The sequence below is a fragment of the Dipodomys merriami genome, unplaced genomic scaffold, assembly GCF_024711535.1.
Source record: "Dipodomys merriami isolate MVZ:Mamm:240054 unplaced genomic scaffold, mDipMer1.0.p SCAF_36, whole genome shotgun sequence".
Lineage (NCBI taxonomy): Eukaryota > Metazoa > Chordata > Mammalia > Rodentia > Heteromyidae > Dipodomys > Dipodomys merriami.
The window spans coordinates 3,920,699-3,938,551 of NW_027205159.1; the positions used below are offsets into that span (position 1 = coordinate 3,920,699).

The 17,853-nt window shown below is 39.9% G+C and overlaps 1 protein-coding gene across 5 annotated transcripts in view; it reads left to right on the forward strand.

Moving 5' to 3' along the window:
- The window catches only part of Il1r2 (interleukin 1 receptor type 2), a 50,725-nt gene that overhangs the window by 20,047 nt on the left and 12,825 nt on the right, over positions 1-17,853 (forward strand). For all 5 annotated transcript variants that reach the window (XM_069988426.1, XM_069988423.1, XM_069988421.1 and 2 more), the window contains 4 exons: positions 7,826-7,953; positions 8,692-8,953; positions 13,795-13,975; positions 17,279-17,447. In XM_069988426.1, the coding sequence (XP_069844527.1) occupies positions 7,887-7,953; positions 8,692-8,953; positions 13,795-13,975; positions 17,279-17,447 (679 nt within the window). In that variant the 5' untranslated portion in view covers positions 7,826-7,886. The remainder of the gene's footprint in view (positions 1-7,825; positions 7,954-8,691; positions 8,954-13,794; positions 13,976-17,278; positions 17,448-17,853) is intronic.

Sequence of the window (17,853 nt, forward strand, 5' to 3'; positions counted from 1 at the left end):
AATACTCTTAGTTGATTATTTAGCCAGAAAATCTTAATGGCCTTGAGTCTAAATCCTGGTCAGTTTTATTCCACACTGAATAAAAATGTTTAATTGCTCTACTGGTTTATACATTGAAGGTCCAAGTAAGATTTCTGAAGACTGAAAACATGAGCCAGAAAACAGATCCACAGGAAGTTTTTTCTAGGAGGACAATGATGTACTTTCAGATCACCCCCACATCATCTCCAGATTCTAACTCTCTTCGTTATACATAAATGCTTAAATATCTTAGTTTTAGTACTGTGTAGGGGTCAAGATGGCATTGCAGGTCCCTGTGTTGAGGGGTTAGGCTTGGGGTACAGAGTTCAGCCTCACAAAATTGCTTCCAGTCCACCTATCTTTCAAAGCAAGTGTAAACATGTTTTCAGACCTCCATGAAATCTGAGGCTAAGACTAATACAGAAACAATGTGAGCCTTGGGGTAGGGGCTGAACAATTCTTGAGTCAGAGATTTTCAGAGAATCAGCTGAATGAGCTGTGAACACAGAGCATCTGATGATGCTTGGCAGGCTTCTTCTCCTAAGCTCTTTTTATAAACTCCAGACACACAGTGTACTGGGGCTAGGCTTGCCTGTATGATGCTAAAACATGAATATGTAAGAGAAAGTAGTCTAAGGTGGTGAATGGATTCACAAAACCATCAAGGAGGGTCATCCCTCCTCATTGTCCCATCACTGTCCATTAACCCTCTGTACCTGGTGGTCCAAAATGGTGGTGATAATCCAACAATCTTATCCATGCTGGTAATGGATAAGTAATGACACATACTAATGGTATATATTTGCAGGGGTTCAATGGTAACATGAATACATTACATAGTGAACAATTCAGGATAAATAACATAGCCACTTGGCATGTTTATCATTCATTGTGGTGAAAATACTTAAAATTCTTTCTTCTGGTTCTTTTGGCTTATACAACGATTGGTTGTGAACAGTAGTCATTCCATTGTGCAATTGGAACAGTAGTCCTCATTCCTCCTCTCTATTTGTAGTACCCATTGACCAGCCTATCACCAGCTTTTTCTCTCTACCTCCACCCATTCATCTGTGATAATCAGTATGATATCAATAACATGTAGTCAACATTTTCAAGATTCAATATGTAAGTTCAAATTGTATTTATGCGTGCTACTTATTTTGCTTAACATGATGTTTTCAGTTCAACCCATGTAGTCATAGATGATAAAGTTTCATCCTTTTTAACAAATGGCTTAATGGTATTCCATTGTGTGTGTGTGTGTGTGTGTGTGTGTGTGTGTGTGTGTGTGTGTAGTATTCTTTATTCATCCCCTGTGGGATATTTAGGTTGATTCCAGATTTTAGTTATTGTGAATTATATTGCAATAAACGGGAGTGTGCAGATATCTCTTCCACACGCTGATTTCATTTCCTTTGGATGTATGCCCAGGAATGGGGTTGCTAGACTTTAAGTCTTTTTTTTTATAAGAATTTCCCAAGAATATCACATGTTTCTTCTTATGTTCATTAACCAAATTTTGTCACATGGCCATTCCTATTGTAAGAAAGAAGGAGAAATATGGCTTTTGTTTGGATGGGCCATGAACCCACTTGAGAGTCAGAGTTTCCATTATTGGAGAGTAGAGTAGAGAGGGAAGAAACAAACAGTATCTGCTACAGAAAGTTATTTTTTTTAAGAGCAAAAACTTTTGAATCACCAGTCCTAAATCAGTTTTTACTTAGTAGCTAGAAGGTCTAAGCCAAACCTTTTAATCTCTTTTAATACATTGTCTGTAAGGTTGGCATGATACCACATGAGATCAAATGAGAGTCACAGTAATGGTCACTAATACAATTGTCCCTACAGAAGAATCTTTGCCTTTGCTTTCCTATTCAAATAAGGAGCATCATTTTTCATTCCTACTTGTTTTACTTCCATACCAGAGGATGAGTGAGTCTAACTATAACCCGTACAGCTGGGGGCATGATGCATAGGTGTGTGTCCAAAGAGGACAAAGTAACTGATGCTTCTGCAGCTTTTAGGCTGCCAAACTCAAGGATGAGGTGAGAGTTGAAGGGAAGTATTCGTACTTTGGAAACATGAGAGGAACAGCGTTGGGGAGATCGCTCCTGCTCAGATCCACAGCTAAGGGAGAAATATCAGGTCCTGGGTCCTCATCTCTACAAGCTGAGATGATCCTTTGGACTCTGGTTCTCTAATCATTTGTCTAGAGAATTCTCAATGTCAGCCCTTCTCTGAAGAGCCATGTGGATTTATATGGAGAGATGGAGAGGTGGAGTGGTAACTCAGTTTTGGTTTCATTCTGGATAAATATTCTCTGGTACTTTCTGGCACTGTGAGGCTATATGGGCTGTGAACAAGAGTCAGCCTCTGTCCTGAAGGTTGTCACATCTGTGGAGAGCCAGGCAAGGAGCAAGCACAGGAGATGACACATATGCTCCCATTGCTTTACCCCTCCCAGCATAATTCTGATGGCACATTTGACCTGTGATTTCTTAAGGCTGATGGAATGTGGGAAGACAAGAAGGAGCTGGTTCTGAGCATGGCAGTTGAGTGACTTTGTCTCCATTGCTTGTGTTTTTGCTATTCCCTGAGAAGATCTTCTCCCAGGATGTTTACTTGTTCATGAGGAATGAGGGACACATGGAGTAGACTACCTATAACTTGGAGCCAGGCTTAACTCAGCCTGATCTAGGTTAGCCAACCTCCTCCATAGATTTATTTTTTTCCCTTCAGGTACTAGGACTTAACTCAGGACTGGGTGCTGTTTGCTGTCTTTTTCACTGTTTTTCTCAAGGTTGGTGTTCTGCCATTTGAACTACATTTCCATTCTGGCTTTTTGTGTTTAATTGGAGATAAGAGTCTCAATGGATTTCCTGCCTGAGCCGGCTTCAGACAGAGGTCCTCAGATCTTAGCCTTTGGAGTAGCTAGGATTTGGAGTAGCCATGGACTTGAGAGTGAGAGGAAATGATTGCCTTATGCCAAATAATTTAGGGATGATTTCTTATGCTGAATTGTTGTGGCAATGGCTAGCTGATAGAATCACCAATGTGAGAAGGGTAATGGTGGGGCATTGGCTTATGTATCCCCAGAATATCAAAATTCAAGGATTCTGGAGGTTCTTATACAAAATAGCACAGTAAACAGCATGGTGGTACATACCTGTAATACTAGCTACTCTGGAGGTGGAGAAAGGAAGATCTCAAGTTTAAGCTCAGCCTGAGCAAACAACAGAAACAGCAAAAGGACTAAAGGTGTGGCTGGAGAAGTAGAGCACTTCCTTAGTATGCTTTAAGCTTTGGGTTCAATATCCAATTCCTCAATAAAAAATAAAAAAAGGTGTGGTATTTGTTTATAACCTAAGCACATCCTCCTATAAACTTGAAACTCTTTCTAGATAATTTATACTATCTGAATCATTGGAAATAGGGGGCAAATAGTTGTTATATTGCTTTGTTAGGGAATAATGACAAGTAATAGAATAAGAAAGGCTTGATTTCCCAGCCAGGTTTTCTGACTTTAGTAGCAAAAACGTTGGAGATTCAGAAGGTAAAACATGTCCTGTGCAGGTGTGGGAGTGGAAGGGAAAAGGAAGAGGATGAAGAAGGGAATCTATGGCCAAAATACTTTATGTATATGTGTGAAAATGGAAAAAAAAATAAAGCTTTCTGAGACTCATTTGGGAAGGGTGGAAGTGGGAAGAAGGAGAGTGATGGAAGGCGTGATCAAGGTCTGATCAAGGTAGATTGTGTGCATAAATGGACATTTCAAAATTAAACCCTTGTACAATGAATTGATGCCAAGAAAAAAAATAAACAAAACAAAACGAAATCCCCCCAAAGTAGTAGTCTTGGAAAACAGCTCTCTAAGGTGTAACCCCATGCTCTAGCTTAGTCTATTCTGTAGGAAAGAGAAGTGGTGAGAAATTCCCTGTGTCCAGTCCTTGATGGATTGATGTCAGGAATGTCTACTAGAACTGTGAACTGCAACCTTCTAGCCCTTGAGGCCCTCAGACCCTGCCCCAGACATCCTGACTGACTGCTGCTTCCCACTGGTGCTTTGCCTCTGTCTCATTCCTCCCTTTCAGAGTCCTGCACTTCTCATGCAGAAGGCTGAATCTGTAAAAGAAACGAAATTGCCGCTTTCTAAAACTCGCCTTTTCTGCTGGGCTTTAGAGAAGTATTCACATGACTTTTAGGCAACTGATCTGTAGAAACAATGCACAGTGTCTACAACCAGCTACATGTTAGTCACTCGGGGAAAAACAAATTATACTGATTTGGGGCTCTTCCTCTAGATGTAATTGGCATGAGCATTTGGTAATTTTTGAAAGCTTCCAGGTGATTCTTATCACCTGGTGTCCAAATGGGAGTCACCAAGAACAACCTGGTTGAATGAGAATGGATGCAACTGTCTCCTAACTCAACATGCGTTAGACAACTACATTTATGGATGTCACATCCTGGTTACTTTCAAAAGGCAGAAGGACAATCAGCTCTGTGAGCTGTTTCATGTGCTTCCCTAGCATTATGGTAGAAAAATGTATTAGGCTGTACTTCTAAATACAAAGATTTAGTTAATGAGCTGTGTTTTCCTGAAGGTTTTCCATTCTAGGTTTTACTTGAAGTTTTTCTTCTTCTTTGACCTCCAGATTACCTATCCCATCCATTTCATTTCTAATGAGTTCTGGGTTGGTAAATAAGCTGACATTGGCCCTCAAGGGCATCAGCTTGCACTTTGCAGAAGTGCCAAGTGCAGATAGAATACTTACCAGGATACAAGTGTTTCCCTTTTGATAAATGATGTGATCCAATGTAAGGAAAAATTTGGTAGCTTCTTAAAGAATGCCGAAACACTCAGGGATGAGTTCTTTAGGTTGAATTTGACTACTTTTGTGCTAACTTGGAGGGATGTTATTTCAGTCATAACCCATTGCTGAGCCTCTAATGAAAGAAAAGAGTTCTTAAGAAGGTTGCTGAGGAAGCTGATGGGTGAGCAGCCAACACCCTGGGACATAATGTTCGGTAACCTAGAGAAGATGTGTGCCTCTTATTCGGGATTTTGAGAACTCTCTATAGTACACATAGCTGGAATGGAATGTCTTTTTTGAAGGAATGAATAGATGCCTAGTTAAATCTGTTAATTAGCATAAGTATAGGGAGATGTCCTAGAAAAAAAGAAGAAAATTCTATGGTATTCTTGAACCACTTTTCAGGGACCTTCTGAAAAATCACCCACACTGGTCCAGGATCAGTGGAAGAAAGAGCATTTGTGACTACACATTTTAGTAACATAGGCTGTCCCAGATATCTGAAGGAAGTTCCAAAAGCTGGAGGCAGATCTTTAGACCCCATTGCTAATCTTGGTAGACAAAGCCTTGAAAGTCTCTAACAACAGAGATAGAGCAGATTAGGCCAAGAAGAATAGGAAACTATAATGACACAGGTTTTGGATACTGTAATTGGACTACCACACGTTAGGGTAACAAGGCTCCAGAGTATCTATAGCCAGTTTCCAATGGGAGGCAGGTCATGTGGGTCAGAACATGTGTGTTGATTCCTGGAAAGAAGGGCAGAGCCTGGAGCAACAACTGGATAGCATTCCACATGGAACTCAAGCTTACCCTAAAAGGCACAGTCACTGTGCCAAAAGAAAAAAATCACTATCACGTCAGCAGAGCCTTGGTTAACCTTTGGTGTGGCAGGTAGTAAAACAGAATTTTGTTGGACACTGAGTTTGTCTTCTCTGTCCTGACTCAATCTGTTGACCTCTTTACCTCTCATATATGAACTTTCCTGTATAGTTAAACAAAGTGCCTCTAATTCTCTACATGAAATACAGTTTTTTTGTAGAACTAGTATCCAACAGGTCTAATAGTGCTCCTTGATAGTCCTGACGTTAAACTCCTACACTTTCCTGATGGCCCATTAAAATACAACCCAAGCCTGAAATTGATTGTTAAAGGGATTTCTTGGACATGGATTCATTAGACAATGCAGTCCCTGTGTCCACTAAAGAAACCCAAATGGGAAGTACTGGCCAGGTCCCTTGGCCCATTGTTTTTTAAGCATGTCTCAGGTTCATTCTTCTCCATTCAGAGTTCACCTTCTAATGATGTGATCCTGACCCATAGGAACCAATTTTGGATAAAGAGTTGAGAGCACCACCATTAAGGAATTGGACTTGCTTACAATATGTGGATGACTCATTGATTGTTAGCACCATTCATCAAGCCTCAGAGGACTGTACTTTGGGATTTCCAGACTTGCTAAACTAGTTGTCATGCAAGGTTTCTAGCCTACACCCTCAGGAAAGGAATCTGGCCTATAAGTCACTAGAATAGGGAGCAAGATTTCAATGCCTCCCAGTCAGTGTTCTTGATAAACAGAAAAGAGTTATAGATGATAGAGACCTTCCTCTGAGTTACCGTGTTCAGTGAAGATGAATGGCATTGTGACTAAGAGAACCAGTGAAGAATGTATGGACCGCTGGGAGGAAGAGGTGGTGACATTGAACACAGGGAGCTGGGGAAAAATGTTATCAACAGAGCCAGTGGTGTGTGAGCACAGATCTTGGGAAGCTGGCGCTGAAGCAGCAGTCTCAGCTGAGGTACGAGGGAGGCTGAGGGACATTTCTGAGTAGATGGAAACTAAGGCTGTGGATCTGCAGGTTTGCCTGCTGAAAGTCATTTGTTTCATTTATAGCTAACATAGATAAGCTTTCTTCTTTGCTTCCCTGAGGAGTGTGTGGGGAACTTCCTCAGTGTGCTGACCCTATCTTCTTACGCTTGAGCATAAGGCTCAGTAGATTTGCCTGTCCTTTCATGACTTCTGTCTTTAATTGAGCAAAAGGAGCCAAGGCTGAGGAAGCACGGTAACTTCCTATGAGACAAGATCACACATCATTGGAAAGCTAACAGGTAACAAAGAGTTAGAACCAGCTACATTGGTAATGATGTACTCATATATTTGAATATTTTCCATTTGTGTTTGATTGAGTACAGCTGTAGCATTTGATAGAGGGATGACTGAAGAGAAAGCTCTCTGACAAGTGAGACATGAGGACCTTTGGGTTTTTAATGATTCATTCCTTCAAGAAATGGCAATTGGAGATGGAACTGTAATAAAATGAAGTGGGGTTTTCACAGTAAAAGACAGAATCACTTAAGAAAATATGTAGTATTAGGATGGAAAGGTGGAAAGGAGAAGATGTCACTAAGAGATTGCCATGTGAGCAAAGATCTGGGTGTGGTGGGCTTGGACAGTGGCCTTAATTGAGGGACAGAGGGACCTGAGGTACAGTTCTAGAATATTCCAGTTGGAAACTTAGGATATGGAACGCCTAATCTAAGTAGATCTGCAGATACTTCAGGAGTTTGACTTGGAACATGATCAAGAAATAGAACCATACAGAAAAAAAAGACAGAAGTCAAATGGAGGCAGGCCAGGCACCGGTGGCTCACGCCTGTAATCCTAGTTACTTGGGAGGCTGAGATCTGAGGAGCACAGTTCAAAGCCAGCCTGGGCAGAAAAGTCCATGAGAATCTTATTTCCAATCAAACAACAAAAGGCCAGAAGTCAAGCTGTGACTCAAGTGGTAGAGCTATCTTTTTGAGCTTAAGAGTGCAGGGACAGTCCTCAGACCCAGAGTTCAAGCCCCACAACTAACAAAAAAAAAATGGAGATGAGAATGTTTCCATGATTAGGGACAGCTTCAAGATTTGGACTCTGGGCTCATCTTCAAGGTCTTCTCTGTTTGGGAGTTCATGACTTCTAGTTACTGTTTTGTTTTTTCCTCTAGGCGACAGGGCCCTGGACCCCAGATCTCTACTTCCAGTATTTTCCAGAAGCTGTTGGAAACAATGTTCATCTTGTATATATTGATAGTGTGTGTTTCTGCCTTGACCACTCAGCCAGAGGAACAAGCAGGTAAGAAGCAAACCCCCTTCAGCTGGAAAAGAGCTAGCCTGGAGCTTCTCTGGGGGAAGTTTCCTCATAGTGTTTCATTATTTTATCAAAAACCAAGGTACAAAATATTCATGCTTCAGTGAGTACCAAAAGCTGCTCTTTGATGATTTCATTTGCTCAAGCCCTGGGTGGGTCAGTCCTACCAAGGAACAAATCCATGATATGTCTAACTCACTCTTTAAAAAAATAGTACCTTTGACTCAGGAGGCTGAGATCTGAGGATCCCAGTTCAAAGCCAGCCTGGGCAGAACAGTGTGTGAGACACTTACCTCCAGTTAACCACAGAAAACAGGAAGTGGCACAGTGGCTCAAAGAAATAGAGTGCTAGCCTTGAGCAAAGAGCTCAGGGACAGTGCCCAAGCCCTGAGTTCAAGCCCCACAAATGACAAAAAATAGTACCTTTGAATTGAACCATATAATTTGTCTGAGGGCTGTTTTGAATGTCAGCCAATGAAAAATAAAACCAAATGAAAAAAGAGAGATTGTCACCATGTGAAACTGATTCTTTTCACTAAAACTTGGGATTGGTAAGTAATTCTTAGCTTGCTATTCCTGAAGTCATGGTAATGGACATGTAGCATCTTCGGATAAGTTATGTGACCCTCTGCCAGTGCCAGCTTCGGTCTGGGATGGGGGAAGTTTTGTGATTTAAAGGGCTGGGACCTAAAGCCTGGATCTCTCTGTGGTTTCCCCATTCAGTGGCTTCAACACTCTGCCAATTTCATGGTAAACATTATAAAGCAGAATACAGGCTGGAAGGGGAACCTGTGGTTCTGAAGTGTCCCCTGGTACAGTCTCAGTTAGAGGCAAATGCCAGCTCCCACATCCTCCTGACCTGGCGTAAAAACAACTCTGCCCAGCTGGTCCCAAGAAAAGAACCAAGGATGTGGGTTGGGGATGGTGCTCTCTGGCTTCTGCCTGCCTTGAGAGAGGACTCTGACACCTACATCTGCACAGTCAGGTAAGCCTCTCTGGGACAGGGCTGGGCTAGCCCTGTTCCTGGCACAATGGATTTCTGTGTGTGTTTCACTGACAGTCTGGATTTCCAAGTACCCAGGTGAAAAGCCATATTGTGTTCTTGCTGCCCCTGGAATACCTGTCACTGGATGTTTTATAGTTCCTTCTGCTCTTTGAATTCATTTGGTCTTTGCCTCCATGTCACTTCTTTGGGGAGGACTTTCCTAGCCATATTAGTAGACACAGCGTTCTCACTACTCTGATGTTATTTTTCTTTATCATATTTTCCCATCTGATGCCCTCCCCTCTCTGTATTTCTCTCTCTCCCTGTCCATATTTAACACTTGGTAAGCCATTGGGCAGGAACTTGGTTTATTTTCTTCATGATCAATCCACATGGTAGTGAAATAAGAAACAGATGTGGAATCCTGAGTAGAATTTTAGAGTTGCGTGGGGTCTTAGGAATAATTAAATCACACTGCCTATTTTATGGATAAGAGACCCAAAGTTGGTTACAGAATTTCCCCAGGTAGGGCGTACATGGTAGAGCTGACCCTTAGAGGCCATGATTCCTGACTAGTTTTCCCCACTTTTTGTCTTGTTGCTTTTGGAAAAAATATATAGCAAAACACATATGACAAAATTTTACCTTAACTGTGTGTGTGTGTGTGTGTGTGTGTGTGTGTGTGTGTGTGTGTGCGTGTGTATGTGTGCACACGCGCGCGCTCTGGTACTGGGGTTTGAACTTCGGGCCTCATGCTTGCTCAGCATTTTTGCTCAAGGCTGCTGCTCTACCACTTGAGCCACACTTCCGTTTTTGTCTTTTTGCTTGTAAATTGGAGTGTCTAGGATTTATTTGCTTGGGCTGGCTTTGAATTGAGATCCTGAGATTTCAGCCTCCTGAGAAGGTAAGATTACGAGCAGGTGCTATTGATGGCTCCCTTAACTATTTTTAAGTGTATGGCTCAGGACCATTAAGTTTATTGGCATTGCAGTGTGATCATCTCCAGAAGGCTTTCATCCTTCCATACTGAAGTTCTGGACCCACTGAACAACAGTTCTCCTTTGTGTCTATGAATTTGACTACTACTTTCTGACACCATGAACATAAGTATTCTATATATCTTGTATCAATAGACTCACAGGCTTGTTTTCCTGTGACTATTTTATTGACAGCATGACATGATGTCTTAGAGATTCATCCATATCACAGTGTGGATCAGAATTTCCTTTCTTTACAAAGCTGAGAATTAAGACTCAGAATTTCATCCACAAATACAAGGGTTGGTTCTGTCTTTTTTTTTTTTTTTTTGCTGGTCCTGGAGCTTGAACTCATGGCCTGGGCACTGTCCTTGAGCCTCTCTGTGCTCAAAGCTAGCACAGTGCCACTTCTGGCTTTTTCTGTGTATGTGGTACTGAGGTATCGAACCCAGGGCTTCATGCATGCTAGGCAAGCACTCTACCACCAAGCCACATTCCCAGCCCCTGATTCTGTCTTTTAAATCTTGTGAATAGGCCCATATGAATATGAGTGTACAAATATGACCTTAAATTCCTGCATCCAGTTTATTCATTTATTTAGTTTTTTTGACATATTTCTGGAAAAGAAGATGCTGGATCCTTTAGCACTTGTATGTTTGATTTTCTTTCCTTCTTCCTTCCTTTCTTCCTTCTTTCCTTCCTTCCTTCCTTCCTTCCTTCCTTCCTTCCTTCCTTCCTTCCTTCCTTCCTTTCTTTCTTTCTTTCCTCCTTTCTTGCTTCCTTCCTTCCTTTCTTTCTTTCTTCTTTCTTTCTTTCTTTCTTTCTTTCTTTCTTTCTTTCTTTCTTTCTTTCTTTCTTTCTTTCCTTCTTTCCTTCTTTCTTTCTTTCTCTTTCTTTTTTGAGGAACTGCCATACTGTTTTCCACATTGCTGCATCATTTTACATTCCTAATGCCTATTTTCATTTTCTACTTTTTACAGCAGTTTCTGAGGGATATGAAATGGTATCTCATTGTGGTTTTGAATGGAATATTCCTAATGATTAGTGATGCTGAGCATTTTTTAATGTACTATTAGGCCATTTGTCTTTCTTCTTTGGAGACCCATATATTCAAGTCCTTTGCAACCCTCCCCACCACTTCCTTTTTATTCTGTGTCAGCCCTCGGGCTTGAACTTCTGAGCTGGAATCCTGGATGCTGTCCCTGAGTTTTATTTTATTTTTTTATTTCTCAAGGTTACCACTCTACCACTTGAGTCATAACTCCATTTCTTGTATTTTGGTGCTTAATTGAATATAAGAATCTTTCCTGCTCAGGTTGGCTTCAAACCACAATCCACAGATCTCAGACTCCTGAGTAGCTAGGATTACAGGTGTGAGTCACCTGTATCTGGCTCCTTTGTCCATTTAAAAATTGTATTTTTGTTGACTTGTCAGAGTTCTGAATATCAACCCTTTATCGAATATGTGACTTGCAAATATTTTCTTCCATTCTGTGATTCCTCATTCATTCTGTTGATAGTGTCTTTTGATATACAAAAGATTTCAGTTTTGACTAATTTTAATTGATCTGTTTTGTTTATATTGCCTGTGCTTTTGGCATCAAGAATATCTGCCTCAACGACTCATGATTCCCTAGAAATTCCCTTCTAGGAATTTTATAGTTTTAGTCCTTTAATATGGGGCTTTGAAAAGTTTTCAGTTTTTTTGTTATGGATACAGTGTGATGTAAGGTTTTAACTTCATGTGAAAGTTTCACATAAAATCCCCCAAACCCCCCTAGAAATAACCACTTGTGGAAATCCTAATATACTGACAGACATTTATTTATGTGTGGGAAGTTTACCTGGCTGACTTTTCAGACTCTCAATTGCTCAATGCTGGACTTCAAAGTCGAATGAAAATGACCAGAGGTTGCAGTAGTACTCTGGCATGTACAGCCACAGAACACAAGCCTGCCTTGCCCTATGATTTTTGTGCTACTTAGAACCCACACAGACTTTCTGCTATTCAGAACAGTTGAGGTGATGTTCCTGGAACAAATGGCCTCCCAAGCTCAGCCCAAGGGGAATTACCAGATCTGTGTGTGAACAGCTTTGCAGCTCTCAGTATGTCTAATAGGCTTGGTTCCCAGAAGTGCTGCCTTAATGTATGGACTTTCCCAGAGCTCTGCTGGTCCCAACAAGGCACATGTAAGCAATTAATTGTTGTATCTAATTTTTCTCACAAACATGTTATAATAATTCCTACCTTGTAGAGAGGTGAGCATAAAGGAACTATATATGTAAAGCATAGCCCAGCATTTGTCTAGCTACCTTGGTGATGACTTTTCAAGTGTACACAGCCTTGGCCTCCTATTTCTTCTACTTGAAGTGAGATCTTACATTCTTTTTTGTGGGGAGGTCCCATCATGGGGCCTGAACTCTGGGCCTGGGCACTGTCCCTCAGCTCTTCAGCTCAAGGATAGCGCTCTACCACTTGAGATCCTACATTTTTTTAAGCTGAGAATTAACTTCCTTTATATGAGCATGAAATGTTTGCTCATCTATTTTTATCTTTTTTTAAATCAGATATGGAAATCTAATGTAGCCATGGGTCTTATATATTTAAATGATGGTTTTTACTTTTCAGTAAGCAGTTAACAATTTCTTTCACGTATATTTTTCATGTTTCATTGCTTCTTTGGATATATATTGTGGCACATTTTGCTGTGTAATTTTTATCCCACATGTAAAGTTTATCTTTATCATATTAATGGATAGATTATGTGTCTTAGGCAATTAGAAACTTATCTGAGATAATTGCTTTTTTTCTGTGTGTTTTATTTATTTTATTTTTTGAGGGCTGAGCCCAGAACCTCATGCATGGTACATGTATATCCTTTGCTTTCTTAGCTTAAAAATTAGCTTTTTCTAGTTGCAGTGACTCATGCTTATAATCCTAGCTAGTTGGGAGGTGGAGACCAGGAGGATTATAATTTGAGGCTGGTCAGGACTAAAAGTTGATGTCAACAAATTAAAGCTGGGTGTGGAGATCCACACCTGTATTCCCAGCTACGCAGAAAGCTTTCGTAGAACTGCAATTCAGGCCTGCCTGAGCAAAAATTTAAGATCCTTCTGGGCCTAGCCTGAGCCTAGCCTTAAGTTCAAACCCAAGTAATACCAAAAAATACCATTTATTTTAATTACTGTCTTCCATCCATTTCCTCCATGTTTCCAGCAAGGTTTGGCTTCTGCTGCTTTCTCAGTACTACAGAATTGCTAGAATTATGGCATTGAAATCATGGGAGGGCCAACACATAAAAAAACTTCAAAAATAAAAACAACAACCAAACACACTCAGAAGTTAATCCCCTCCGTGCAGTATTGCAAACAATTGTATTGTTTAGATGAAGTTCCCACAGCTTTCTGAAACTGGACTTGGGTTAGTCAATGACGCCCAAGAGAGGTACAGGAAATTTTCCTTTTATGGGAAATGGCTTTTAGGAAATAAGCTCTCCATCTGCATATGCTTCTGTAGACCATGCAGCTGGAACACACAGAGCTGGGTTCAAGAAGCTTGAGAATTGGAATGATTCAAGATCCTTTGAGAGGACTTGGAGATTCCTTAGTGGCTTTTGATGGCATTGGTAGGCTGGTGAAACACTGATCAGCTGTTAAAGACAAATTGCTGTTTCTACCCAATTAGGATGCTAAGCTCTTTGTACCCCAAGGATTGAAAAAGAACAGAAACCTCGTCCTCACGAAGAAAACAAAGTTACAGAATTTAATAGAGCAGAGGAAAATTATTCTTAATTTCATTTAGCTTTTTATTTTGCCTTTGCTGGCTGTTTATTGTCCTTTCTTTCCCCCTTCCTTTTAAATCAGAAATGCCTCTCAATGTGGTGAAATGTCCACTGAGCTCAGAGTTTTTTTGAATACAAAAGCTTCCCTGAAGCTCGTCTCCTACGTTCAAGTTGTGACTTTGTCAACCTCTGGGATGTTAGTGTGTCCTGACCTGAGGGACTTTCTTCCTCACAGAACTGATGCGAAGGTTCGGTGGTACAAGGTACATCTCAAACACACGCCATTTCAGTAGAGCATAGTTTACTAGCCATAGGAAAGCTATATTAAGACCTACATTTGAAGGTAATCTATTGTTTTCATTTACATCTATTATATATACTTATATTTAAATATATGTACTCAACAATCAAAAATGTCTGTGATTGCCAGGTGTCAGTGGTTCACGCCTATAATCCTAGCTTCTCAGGGGCTGAGATCTGAGAAATGCAGTTCAAAGCCAGGCTGGGCAGGAAACTCTGTGAGGCTCTTATCTTCATCAAAACTATTTCAAAAACCCAGAAGTAGAGCTGTGGCACATGTGGTAAAGCACAAGCTTTGAGCAAAGAGAAGCTTAGGGACAGTATTCAGGCCCCAAGTTAAAGCCCCAGGACCAGCACACACACACACACACACACACACACACACACACACACACACAAAATGGCTATGATTAATATTTTATTAGCTGTATGTGGATTGGATGAGGTTTCTCAAAAGTGATTTGCGAAGGCAGAATAGAAAATGAATAAAGAATAGCTGAAGAAAATAGCTTTTTAGTCTATTTTATGTCCCTATAAAAATTCCTGTTTCTGTAATGACATTATATATGTACTAAAGAGGATTTTTTTCTCTTTTGCGCCAGTACTGGGGCCTGAACTCAGACTCTTGTGATCTTACTTATCTGATTTAGATGTTTTATTCAAGGCTAGTACTCTATCACTTGAGCTAAAGCTGTACTTCCAGCTTATTTTGCTGGTTAATTGGAAATCAATCTCATGGACTTTTTCTGCCTGGGCTGGCTTTGAAATGTGATCCTGAGATCTCAGTCTCCTGCATAGCTAAAATCACAAGCATGAGCCACCAGTGCCTGGCTTAAATTTTTTTTTATTTTTAAAGAGTATATGGCAATATTTGGGCTAATGAAGTAAATATAGAGGACATATTTCCCTTTGTCTGGTTAAATAAAGATCCAGTGATTTGATAGTTCTTAATGAGATTGCCAGACATCCTTTAGGTAGCCCACGTGTTGGCAAATTATAGCCTGGAGCCAAATTGAGCTTCTCCATGTCTGCCTAACTTATAAATTAAAGATTTTTTTCACTTTTTAAAATGGAAGAATATTACATTTCATATTTAGAGTTCAATAAACAAAGTGTCCATACATAAAATTTTATTGGCACACATCTATCTTTGTTTCTGCATTCACATGGTATGGTTATGATAGAGACCACACAGACTGTGGCCCTTAAAATATTTGGCCTCTAAGTATTCTTATCTAGCCTATTGCTTATTGGGGCCATTTCCAGAAAGCAGGATTGATACTAAAAAGATAGTTACTCAAATCAACTGCTAGTTAGTGATAGGTAGACCAGTTGGTTGGTGTTGTAACGACAAGATCTATGTATATAGAAATGATATGATAGAATATATGCTTATGCAATATAATAGGTAGGTATTTATGTATACAGGTATAATATATATGATATAGATTTGATATTGTAAATGTCATAATGATTTTCTGAAAGTAGAGTAGACAGCTCCTGTGAATAAGATGGCTCAGCCGTAGGCAGCATCTTTCAGTTTAGAAAGATCATTCAGAAAATATCCAGAAGGTTTTACCTGCAGAGGAAAAAGCCTAGATTAGCAGAAACCATATTTGGATTAGAAAGCTTGTGACTTCTTTCAGCTTTGGCCAATTTATTTCCCCCCTTGAGCTTGTTACTGCTATAAAAAGGCAATTAGAAAATAGTGCTTAAAATTAGGCCAGCTGTGGCTCACACCTGTATTCCTAGCTATTCAGGAGGCTGAGATCTGATGATTGAAGTTCAAAACCAGCCTGGGCAGAGAGTTCATAGATTCTTACCTCCAATTAACCACCAAAAATCTGGAAGTAGAGCTGTGGCTCAAATGGTAGAGTGCTAGTCTTGAGAAAGTAAAGCTCAGTGATATCATCTAGGCCTCATGTTCAAGACAATGCCAGTACTGATATATATATATATATATATATATATATATATATATATATATATATATATAAAACAAAACATATATATATATATATAAAACAAAACTTTTTTACAATTTTTTCTATTATAATGACTCCAAATATTGGCACAATTTTTAAAGAAATTACTGCGATCCTATCTTTTTTGAATATTGTTGTTAACATATAATAGTGAGCTTCCTAGATATTTTGTAGGCCAGAAGGAAGCAGACCATACATGCATTTGTATTTTTAAGTCTGTTTTTTCAGTGATGAGTTAGTTCCTTTTGTATTTTTGCAAAAAAAATATGCTTTACATATAGTGGATTAACAAACTCAGCCGCGATATTTGTTATATGTTAACAAATTCCTTTTCTAAGCTGAGCGTGGTTGGGCACACCTGCAATTTATAGCATTTGGGAGGCTAATGCAGAAGGATCAAATATTTGAGGCCAGATAAATGTGGTGGCTTACACCTGTAATGCAGGTTGCTAGGGAAATGGAGAGTGAGAAGGTAAATCTAGGCAAAAAGTCTGTTAGATCCGTATCTTACCAATAAAAGCTGAGTGTGGTGTCATGTACCTGTCATCTTAGCTGCAGAGGAACCATAAAGAAAAGGATCGTGGTCCAGGCTAACTTGGGCAAAAAATGAGACCCTATTTGAAAAATAACCAAGGGAATAAAAGGCTAAAGTTGTGGCTCAAGTGGTAGGTAGAATGCTTGCTTAGCACATGCAAGGTTCTGAGTTCAAACATCAATACAAAAAAATTTTACACCAGCTTGGTTGGGTTCATAGCAATACTTTTCTTAAGAAATAAAGCAAAAAAAAAAACAACCCTCTAAATCACCCTTTTCCTTTTTTTTTCTTTCTTGTGTCGGTCGTGGGGCCTGAACTCTAGGCCTGGGCACTGTCCTTCAGCTCTTCAGCTCAAGGCTAGCGCTCTACCACATGAGCCACAGCACCACTTCCAGCTTTTTCTGCCTATGTGGTTCTGAGGAACCGAACCCAGGGCCTCATGCATGTCAGGCAAACACTCTACCACTGAGCCACCTTCCCAGCTTAAAACACCCTTCCCCTAAAAATACTGTTAAAAAGTAAACATCAGGATAATATTTAGGTTATAAACTCAACATTGATTGATAGTGATGTGATTCAAAGCTATTGAGATACACATTGCATTAATTACATACTAATAATGTATAAATATTATATTGATATATTCATATTAGCACAGTATATATATGTGTGTGTATAATAAAATGCTATAATAACATATAAATAGCAGTATATATTAATAATGTACAAATACATTTTCACTTAAGGATTCTGTCCTTTTGGATGAAAACAACAGTAAATTTGTGGGAGTTGGAAAACGCTTGGTCATATCGAATGCATCTATGGAAGATATGGGCTATTTCACATGTGTCCTGACATTTTCCCTCAGGGGCAGGGAATACAACGTCTCTAGGAATATTGAACTTCTTGTCAAAAGTAAGTACTGAGGTCCCTGTCCTTCTGTCCAATGAAAAATATAAGAACAAATTTAGGCTCACCCCGAAGCCCTGTAATGTCCTTAGTATGCAAAAGAAAACTGATACATGAACTGTTCTAAAGGATGATGAGACATGTAAGTGACAGTTTGAAAGCTATAACTCATAAAAGAGGAAAAAAAGATGATCCCTGGGCAGTTAAAAGGCTGACAGAGGCATAAACTCACCACCAGAGGGGGCCAAACACTGGTTTCTTTAGAAAGCTCCTTTGGAAGTCCAAAGGTCCTCACCACAGGATTGCACTGAGCTGGGAACCAGTGGCTCAAGACTGTATGTAATTCAAGACAATTAAGGAGGCTGAGATCTGAGGATCACTGTTACAAGCCAGCTTGGGCAGAAAAGTCCTT